We start from the raw sequence: 10,936 nt of genomic DNA, 5'->3' as shown, positions 1-10,936 counted from the left end.
CAACATGCACGGTCACATTTCACCACACAAAGCCACAAACATCCAAAAAAGGTTAAATTTACTCATGTGAAAATTAAAATGTAAAAATTACAAAACAATGATTTACAATCATTATTAAAGGGGTCATGAACTGACTTTGTTTTTTATTTTATACTGTCCTCTGAGGTCCACTTAAAAAAAACATCATAATTTAGAAGTAACAATCTATTTTCTGTCCTGTTTTAACCCCCCTCATCTGAATGCTCTGTTTGAATAGGTGTGGCGGATTGTAGACTCCGAAGTAAACGTCACTGCTGTGATTGGCCAACAGTTGTGTATGTTTGACAGCCTACATCCTTCACAGATGGGCTGCTGTGATTTAGGTTAAAAACGCATCAATACTCAGTACATATCAAACGATCTGTAATAACAGACAAAGCAATAGTGACCACTAATGAAAACAGTTACATACACTTGTGTGTTGCGACATTACTGTCAGATCCAATATAGTCGGCACTGTATCGTCTTTCAGTTTTAATCTTTCTGAAAATCCCGCATCGAATTGTGCCTTGTTTGAGTTCTTACTGACGCGGTCTGGATATTTATTAAAAATTCCTAACGTTGGGATCAGAAGGAAGGCAATGCAAAGACTGTTTTTACACAAATTGGCACTGCACAGCATCTTGTTGTCTTCAGATCATCTTTATCGTTTGGTTTCTGTGTAGACCTGCGCGTTCGCCTCTCTCATAAAAACCACATGCATGAACCGGTGGGCGGGGCCAAACAGGCAGTGATGTCGAGGCGTTGATCTTCTTCTGCGGAGGCGGTGCTTATCCACATTATTACATCATAGAGTCGTACATTTCACAAGCTATTGTTTTGGCAGACAGCCTTCAATATAAGCCGTTTTTAGACTAAAGAGAAAGATTTGAGTTCTGAAACTTACAGGATGTTTTATAGTAAGTAAAATGACCTCTTATATGTCAAAAGATCAAGGGAATTTTGTTTTCTCAAAGGGCTGGGCGATATAGCTAAAAAATTAATCATCGATATAATGTTTCATATCATTCAGTATCGATAATTATTGACATTTTTTATAACCTTTTTTAAAACAAAGAGCAATAGAAAAAATTTTTACATTTAACCACTGTATTTTTAAATTAACCCGATTTATTGAGACAAACAACAAATATTTGTTGTTTTAACAGTCAAACACAAAATAAAAATTAAACAAATATATAATTTCTAATGTTTTATATGCAAATTAAATAGGTCTTAAAGTCGGCATGAAATCAAAATTGACTTTATTTACTTTACTAGCGCACATTGCTAGTCTTGATGTTAACAATTAATCCGTGCAAGTTAATCCGCTGAAAAAAATTGTTTGTCTTCGTAATCTTTAATCAAAATCTGAACATTTGCTTCCGCTCTGGAATGGCAGTACTTCTCTGATGATGTCAGTTTGACGGCTTGGGCAGAATATCCTTTTAAACACACCCCTCCAACCGTTAGTTTGATATGAGTGAGAGACAGAGAGGAGGAGCGCCAAAATAAAACCATGCCATCTATTCAATATTCCGTTTCAGAAGGAAATACATCACTACACTGAAATAAAGTCGGCAGCAACTTCCGGTTCACGTGGATTTTAAGGAAACGTTTGGCTTGTTTCCCGAGGCCACAGGAGGGCGCAATGAGCAAAATAATGCAACGCATTAAATTCAATTCAATTAGCAAAATAATTAAATTGTCAACGCAAGAAATAACGGTCTATAAAAAAACGTGCATTACGTATAAATTATCTCTTATAAATCAAATATAATTTCGTAAATTGCATAAACAATTATGTACAGAACAGCATCATGTATTTGCTTAATACAAAGAGCCGAAGCGCCATTCACACAGATTGCCTTTAAAAACATATGAGACGCAGTGAAAAGGAATAAACCTCCACAAATTCGTGACGTGTTTTCTAAAAGTGTAAACTGTTTTAACTTTGCATGGTCGGACACGAGTACAGCAGTTATATTTATCTGTCTAAAAATGCACTGAATTTGCGTTCTGTGTGAATGGCTTGGTTTCGGTTTTAACCTAATCAACATTTTCTACGCATTGAGCTACTATATTTCTCTAATATTTTGAATGAATAACGCAGCAGCGGCGTGTCTCCTGGGCTAGACTAACAAAACATTAAAATGTCACTTACATCAAAACACAACGTCATTTACATTATCATCACCCCATCTCGCGCGCCACTGATGACACTCCCTGACGCACACCTAACATTCGATTGTACTATTTTTGCATTCAAATGCCAATGTTTATTTTAAGTTCGACTTATATTCATTTTTTTTTATTCACAATATCCTCATCACAGGCAGGCACAGCACTCAATTCAGCATGTGTTCGTGTTTGTGTGTGCTGTCTGCATCACTCATAGCACGTGCCTATATCGTGCACTATATATCGAACATTTTTTCTATCGTTATCGAAGAAGGTGTACCGTCGATAAATATCAATACCGTTTTAATCGCCCAGGCCTAGTTTTTCAGTTCATGACCCCTTTAAAAAATAGGTTAAAAAATATTTCAGTCAAAAACAACAGACTTTAACCATGAAAGTCCAAGTGCTCAGCTGTTAAAACGTGGGAAACACATTAGCACCAAGTTGTGACCTGTCAGGTTGACCCATTAATGGACTGACAGTGCAGAACAGCTGGCAACAGGAGAAAGCCAAAAATGAGCAAAATGCTCTTTTGTTTGAGATTTAAAAAAAAGACAGGAGGAAATAAACCAAGAGCGACAGATACAAAGACAATGCTTTCTTTCAGATATGGTGACTGAGGACAGTATGATGGAGTGAGTATTTCTGACCTCTGCTAAAAATAATACAGTTTACTCAAGAATACTGCCCAGACATTCCACATCCAGGCAGCCGAGGATGACAGCACGTGTGTGTCTAATCCGTGATGAGACTGAGCGACCTCTACATGCGATAAAAAAGACTGAGTCACCATCTGGCTGAAGGTTTCCTGCAAATCTCAACCTGCTATAACACACACACACTTCCTCTAGATTCAAGGATTCACAATCTTGATAATATAATAAAATTATCGCTCATTTGCACTGAGTTTTTGATGATTAATGGTAAAACATTTTGTGAGTGTGCTTGATTCTTTGTGCTGTGACACACCCAAAGCTGACATACAGTAGTCAGGCTAGCTCACATACCATTATCTTACAAGTGGCTGTATAACAAGTTTGTACATTTCAAAAAATGCTGTTCTTTTCAACTTTTTATTCATCAAAGAATCCTGAAAAAGCATGTAACACGGTTTCCACAAGAATATGAAGCAGCACAACTGTTTTCAAAATTTACAATACTAAGAAATGTCTGTTGTGCACTAATCAGCATATTAGAATGATTTCTGAAGAATCATGTGACACTTAAGGCTGGAGTAAAGGCATTTTTCAAAACTGAAGTATATTATATTTGTAAATATGTTTAAACAGAAAACACTTATTTAAAATAATAAAATACTTTATTTAATATTTTATATTATATATGTAATAATATTTCACAATATTAATGATTTACTGCATTTTTGATCAAATATATGTAGCCTTGGCGAGCATAAGAACTAGAACTGTATGCTATTTATATCAAAATGAGATGGTATTACCATCTGATACAATCCCTGTACCGACACAGTACTTTTTTGTAAGGATATGTACTGTATGCACTGACAAATCTATCTGTCCAGGTTGTGAGGGAGATGTAGGACAGGTACACACACACACACACACACACACACACACACCCTATTAAACATAATTAATGGCTGAACTCACCAGGGTGTGCCGTTGGCTGTGCAAGTGGGCTGAGACAGAGTGACCTCTAGTTGCCCCTGTAAAAGAGAAAGGACAGAACACATGGGCATCTGGCAGGTATTGATCTCTCACTTCCCTTCCAGTAAACTCTGCTAGATATTCTCGAAGGATGTGCAGTACATGAAGAACATTCAGTCTCTTTCACTTCCTTTGTTTCGATATGTTCAACACACATATGGTTCTATTTAGTACTTTAGTTTCGGGTTGCCATGATACCACAATTTCAGTGGTCGATACCAACTGTAAAAAATGCTTCTACAGTAAACGCCTGTTAATTGGTTAGCTGTAAGTTACATTACCATATATGGTGGAAAAACTGTAAATGGTTTAGCATCACACTGTATATAACACTGTTGTAGAATGCTGTCAAATGTATGGTTTTTGCAAGTAAAAACTAAGAATTACTGTATAATATAGTGTGAGTGACACAAGTTAGTCTCTTCATTTGTGCCATCAGTAATGCACATCAGGGTGTTTTGTATTACATTTTCTATATACAGTACATTAGTTCATATTTTTGCATAATTTTAGTGTCATATGTGTTTCCCTTAAACATTAAATGAACAAAAAGCCATATTCTGTTAACATTCCAGGTGGAAAAAAATAGGTTGGTCATGAAACAGCTGGTCTTTAATTTTTAATTATGAGTCATTATAAATAATTATGGCTTGGCATTATACCAAAAATTTAATGCCAGTATATGGGTGAAAACCTTCAAAGTAACCATACATTCAACTCCACTGTTGCACAATGTCCTAACAGTGGCCTCAAAAACGAGCTGTCTGAGATGTTTTGGCCGTTGACGCCTGCGCAGATGATTGACAGCATGGCGGGCTACGGTTCGAGGGATGTCCGAATTCTTTAGTGCATTCCTCAGGCCTGGCTTCCCCTTCCCCATCTCAGAGCTCATATTAAAGAGGGGAAGACGGAAGGAGAAAAGAGCTCTGGACTGCAGCAGGGGTCCAGGAAAGGTCAACCGGAATAACCTGGAAAGCCTTCGATGTGGCTCAACGTGGCTAACCAAAAGAAAATGTAGCAATTGGTCATAATGGCAGTTAGCCAACTGTATGGTGTTTCATCGTTCATAATTGTCAACTAATGATGAGTTAAGTCATGTAATTTGTATGGTAATTGTCAAACAACTGTACAAATACCTAATCCATGCTGTGAGTCATAAGGACATTTACTGGATTCTAAAAGTCTCCCTTGGTTAAAGAAAACCCCATGGGTTCTGCAGCTGTAAACCGGAACGGTACCAAACTGACCACACTTCCTATTTGCTACATGATACAGAGTCATGTTCTGAAACTACCACATGCACAATCACACAATCACCTAGCAGTCTGAATTTGGAATTTTCTCATTGTCCTTTATTGTTCTTAAATTAAGCTAGACAAGCCAAGCATCACCATTATTGCTCACGCTTAGGGTTACGTATTTGAACAAACCCTTAGGTATTAAACTAGGCCTCCACTATTTGATATCTTAAACCACACAGCTTATCAGAAAGAAGGGTGCTATTTCATATGTGGACTTACAATTTCAGTAATTTCAGTAATTTTCACTTTACTGCACAGTGCTAAAACACAGACATAACATAACACCCTAGCAATCACACAGCAGAACAACCTAGAAACTCACAACAACCTAGCAACCATTTAGCAATGCACTAATGACAACCCAGAACACCCAAGCAACTGCACAGGAATGTGCTAAAAACAGCCAGAACACCCTAGAAACTGCACAGAATCACGCTAAAAACAAACACATACCATAATATTTAGTCTCTGTTTAATTTTTCTGGATCTTCCGGTGCAACAGCAGACTAATGTATGTCTCTGATGACGTACATTATGTGGGACTTCTACAATCTTAATTGACCCTTGACAAAGAGCTTGACTGACAGGCGATCTGACCAGTCATAACACTGAATCCGCCATCTTGCCTGACAAACAAATCAGACAGGAGAGAATAGATTAACTTCGGTGGACTTAAACTTGAATAATTGTGTGTACTGACATCTTTCCGCAATTGAAGTAAAATATGTTCTGATGTTCATACATGTTTATTTCATGCTTTAAGTAAATATGAAAAGACGATCGGTTCACGTGCTGCTTGAACTGAGGCGCAACAGTGATCTGTCACGACACATTAAAGAGCCACATAACGGTATTTATTGTTTGAATTTCTTACAAAATGACAAAATTTGAAAGCTGAAAGTTTCATACCAGAAGAAATCTGCTCTGTCTTGACTGTCGGCATATTGTCAGTTTCCCCTTTGCTCCGCAATGTATTTTTCACTGCGTGAGAACATGATGTGTAGTGTGACAGCGGCATGGCTTGTCGGACACAGCAACAGTAACTAAGGAGGGCAGTTTTTTAAAGATCTATTTTTTGGCATTTTTGCATTAATTAGAATAGGACAGATCAGAACTGACAGGAAGCGAAGTGGGAGAGAGATAGGGGGCAGGATTGGGAAAGGTCCTTTGAGTCAGGATTCGAACTCGGGACGCCTGTAGCACAACAGCAAGGCTATCGGCGCCGACAGGAGGGCAGTTTTTGTGAAAGGTCAATGCATGTCACAATGCAGAATAAAAGATATGTCGCTACTTCCGTTTCACTGGAACTTTACCATTTTTCAACACTACATTACCAAAAATTTAACATTATTTAGTTTCTTTATAAACCATTTTTGCATTTGAATTTTGCAATTTGGCTAACACTTAGTTACTAGGTCATAAACCAACAAACATACTTCTATGAACAAGTGCACTTAGTAACAGCACCTCTTCTGTAGTACTTGGCAGTGAATTCAAACACACAAACACTTAGCAGTCCCGGGCACTTGACTGCTGCATGCAGATCATAAAATTCGAAATAAGGGCTGTTCTTAGAACTGACAAAGACATGGAGCACTTTTGTGCTCAATCCGTCTACATGCAATACCAACCCAGTTCTGCCCCACCCAGCCCCTCTGGACAAACTCTGTCCCGCAGCCAGCACTCAGACCCTTCACACCCACTGGACAGTAAATCCACTGTCCTTCCCTGCGAACAGATCTAATGTCAGCTTTAGTTTCCTCTCTGTTCTACCTGACATGCATGTACTTGAGCCTGAATATTACAATAAAAATTCAGTCATTCTCATGTCAAACCTGTATGACTTTTCATTCTCCATTCACTTTCACTGTATAGACAAAAAAAGATTTTCAAAATATGTTTGAGTTCCACAAAAGAAAGTCAGTCATACAGGACTGGAACGACATGAGGGTAATGACAGAATTTTAATTTTTGGGTGAACTATCCCTTAAATGACATACATGAGGAAGGGACGAAGAAAAACCAACGTCAGACATAGAGGGAAACATTTCCTGCTTGAACTGTGTTGCTTCTGTCAACACTATTAAACTAAAACACACACAAAGTGAAGCCTCAAATACCTTCTGGGAGGTGATGGCTAAAAAAAACTTACAAAAGTGTCCTGAAAGATTAGTTGGCTCCTACCGTTTTGCCAGCAATTTTCTTGTGAATGGTCCTGTAGTCAATAAAAGCAGTGTTTCACCATACAGGCAGCGAGCATGCCGCAATTTGCAATAAATACTGTTTATGAGTGGATTCTAGTTAAAGTTGATTTCCAGGAAAATTACAAAGAGGCTCATTTACACAACCATGTATTTCTACCCACTGAGATGACCATCTGACTCCTGTCAACCGCCCACCCACTGGCAGGTCCAGGCTGCGGTGCCACGCTCAGTTCGCCTGCGGGTTCTCGTTAATGACTGGTATGCATTGGCTCTGATTCTGCCCTTAGGTCCAGTGACTCTGTGAGGTTTATCAGAATCGATCCCGGCTGTAAACTGACTCAGTCGGACTCCCCCACATCAGCCGTAACTCTAGCCCCCCTCACCTTGACCTCTTTCACAGACACGCACCTCTATGTGTGTGCGACTAAGTCTGTGCCGCTCTGTGGCATCGTGTTTCAGGGCTCTGGCACGGCCTCGGAGGATCGTTCCGTGCCGGGCTGTGGGCTCCTGAGGGTCATGAGGCACAAAAACGATTCTTTTCTTACACAAACTCTTTCAAAGAAACAACAAACATTTCATTTGAGTGTGAAGACATTTTTTTTTTGTTTACATTAGTAATTATTTCTTATTTTAGGCCATATCTTTTCTTTGTTTTAAAAGAGTCACCATAATACTCATAAAAATGTGTAGTTTCTAGGTATCGATTAGGGCTGAACGATTAATTGCATTTGCGATAATATCGCGATATGAAAAAATGCGATTTTTCAACCGCAGAGGCAGCGATTACACTGTCATGTGACACGCGAGAGTAAAGAGGTGTGTTTGACTTGAAGAATGATCGGTGTATGACATCAAAGTACGGTGAGAGAAAGCATAAGGAGACATCCACTCTCGTATAGCTCTCGCAGTACTTTGATGACACACACCGTCTAAGCAGCACTGCTTCAAGTCGAACACATCTAAGCAGTCTTCAGAGGAAGCATCAAGTTGGCACGCTACAGTGCTGCCAAGTCCGCGGTTTGCCTCCAAAAGCGTTATATTTAGCCCCTGGAGTGCGAATCTTACCAGGGGAACCCCTCCAAAAAAACATGTATTTTACCCCCTGGAATTTTTACCAGTGGACCCCCCTCGAAACACCTAGTTTTGAGTAGCAATTGAGAGGGTTTTGCTGTAAAAACCTGGCAACCCTGGCACACTACACGCGGAGTAACAGTGTTACGGTGCATTTCATTACTGAAGAATTCGACCTTAAGATAATATATATAATAAGGTAATATATATATTCTTATTTATTTATTTAAAGTCTGTCCAAAGTTAACAGACAGTGTTTAAAAAGTGCAACCCACATGTTTACATAAGCCTATATGTTTATTACAGTGACTTTGAATTACCTAAATACTGAGTGTGGTAAAGCAACAGATTTGTTTTTATATTTCTGCAATCTACTTTAATTTGTGTGATCTGTTTTATTATTACATGCTTACAAGGCTGAAAGTTGAACAAATCAGTCATACGATTTTTTGGAACAAAAATATTACTTCCATTCACCAAGAATGCATGAAATTGATGAAAAGAGACAGTAAAGACATTCATAATGTTATGATTACTTTTTAACTTTATATTCATCAATGAATCCTGAAAACAATGTATCAAAGTTTCAGGGCATCAGTGCTGTCAAATCAATTAATCATGATTAATCGCATCCAAAATAAACGTTTATTTACATAATATATGTGTGTACTGTGTAGCCTATATTTATATGTATATATAAACACACACACACACACACACATGTACATGATTTATTATACATAAATATAAAAATATATATATTTCTTAAATACATACAGTGCTGCTTGAAAGTTTGTGAACCCTTTAGAATTGTCTATATTTCTGCATAAATATGACCGAAAAACATCATCAGATTTTCACACCTAGTGAAAAGTCCTAAAAGTAGGCAAAGAGAACCCAATCAAACAAATTAGACAAAATATTTTCTTTTTCATTTATTTATTGAGAAAAATGATCCATTATTACATATCTGTACGTTGCAAAAGTATGTGAATCTTTGCTTTCAGTATCTGGTGTGAGCCCATTTTACAGCAGTAACTGCAGGTAACATTTCTTGTAACTGCTGATCAGACCTGCACAACGGCTTGTAGGAATTTTAGCCCATTCCTCAGTACAGAATCACTTCAACTCTGTGATGTTGGTGGGTTTCCTCCTATGAACTGCTTGTTTCAGGTCTTTCCACAACATTTCAGTTGGATTGAGGTCTGGACTTTGACTTGGCCATTCCAAAACATTAACTTTGTTCTTTAACCATTCTTTGGTAAAACGACTTGTGTGCTGGGGGTCGTTATCTTACTCCATGACCCGCTTTCTCTTGAGACAGACAGTTCTCGGACAGATGTCTTGATGTTTTCCTTTAGAATTTGCTGGTATAACTTTATTTATTTTTAACTCTAAATATTTATTTTTCCATCAATGATTGCAAGTCGTCCTGGCCCTGATTCAGCAAAACAGGCCCAAACCATGATACTACCACCATTTTTCAGATGGGATAAGTTTCTTATGCTGGAATGAGGTATGTTCTTTTCTCCAAACATAATGCTTCTCATTTAAAACAAAATGTTCTATTTTGGTCTCATCTGTCCATAAAACATTTCTCCAATACCCCTCTGGCTTGTTCACTTGATCTTTAGCAAGCTGCAGATGGACAGCGATTTTCTTTTTGGAGTGGCTTTCTCCTTGCAACTCTGCCATGCACACCATGGTTATTCAGTGTTCTCCTGATGGTGGACTCGTGAACATTAACATCAGCCAATGTGAGAAAGGCCTTTAGTTGCTTAGAGGTTACCCTAAGGTCATTTGCGACCACACGGCCAAATACACGTCTTGCTTTTAGAGTGATTTTTGTTGGTGGACCACTCCTGGGGAGGGTAACAGTGGTCTTGAATTTCCTACATTTGTACACAATCTGTCTGACCGTGGATTGGTGGAGTCTAAACTCTTTAGAGATGGTTTTGTAACCTTTTCAAGCCTGATGAGCAACACCAACTCTTTTTCTGAGGTCCTCGGAGATCTCGGACACCATGGTTGTTCAGTGTTCTCCTGATGATGGGCTCATAAACATTAACATTAGCCAATGTGAGAAAGGCTTTGTTACTTTTACACGTCTTGCTTTTAGAGTGTTTTTTGTTGGTGGACCACTCCTGGGGAGGGTAACAGTGGTCTTGAATTTCCTACATTTGTACACAATCTGTCTGACCGTGGATTGGTGGAGTCTAAACTCTTTAGAGATGGTTTTGTAACCTTTTCAAGCCTGATGAGCAACACCAACTCTTTTTCTGAGGTCCTCGGAGATCTCCTTTGTTCGTGCCATGATTCACTTCCACAAACATGGTCAGACTTTGATAGATCCCTGTAGGGTTGGCCGATGTCTACAAAATTGGCATCGGACGATGTCTACAGTGAAACATCGCAATGGACGATGACATCGGCGGGGGCGAGGGGGTGGAGTTAGGGGGTGTGCCCGAAGCGTGAA

At 38.7% G+C, this 10,936-nt stretch overlaps 1 protein-coding gene across 3 annotated transcripts in view; it reads right to left on the bottom strand.

Moving 5' to 3' along the window:
- The window catches only part of LOC107654513 (pleckstrin homology domain-containing family H member 3-like), a 57,932-nt gene that overhangs the window by 36,947 nt on the left and 10,049 nt on the right, over nt 1-10,936 (bottom strand). For all 3 annotated transcript variants that reach the window (XM_016441608.1, XM_016441609.1, XM_016441607.1), the window contains exon 2: nt 3,828-3,883. In XM_016441608.1, coding sequence (XP_016297094.1) covers nt 3,828-3,883 — 56 coding nt within the window. The remainder of the gene's footprint in view (nt 1-3,827; nt 3,884-10,936) is intronic.

The sequence above is a fragment of the Sinocyclocheilus anshuiensis genome, unplaced genomic scaffold, assembly GCF_001515605.1.
Source record: "Sinocyclocheilus anshuiensis isolate Anshui unplaced genomic scaffold, SAMN03320099.WGS_v1.1 scaffold419, whole genome shotgun sequence".
NCBI lineage: Eukaryota > Metazoa > Chordata > Actinopteri > Cypriniformes > Cyprinidae > Sinocyclocheilus > Sinocyclocheilus anshuiensis.
Note: the sequence above shows the minus strand (reverse complement) of the source record. Positions and strands in the feature narration are given on the sequence as shown.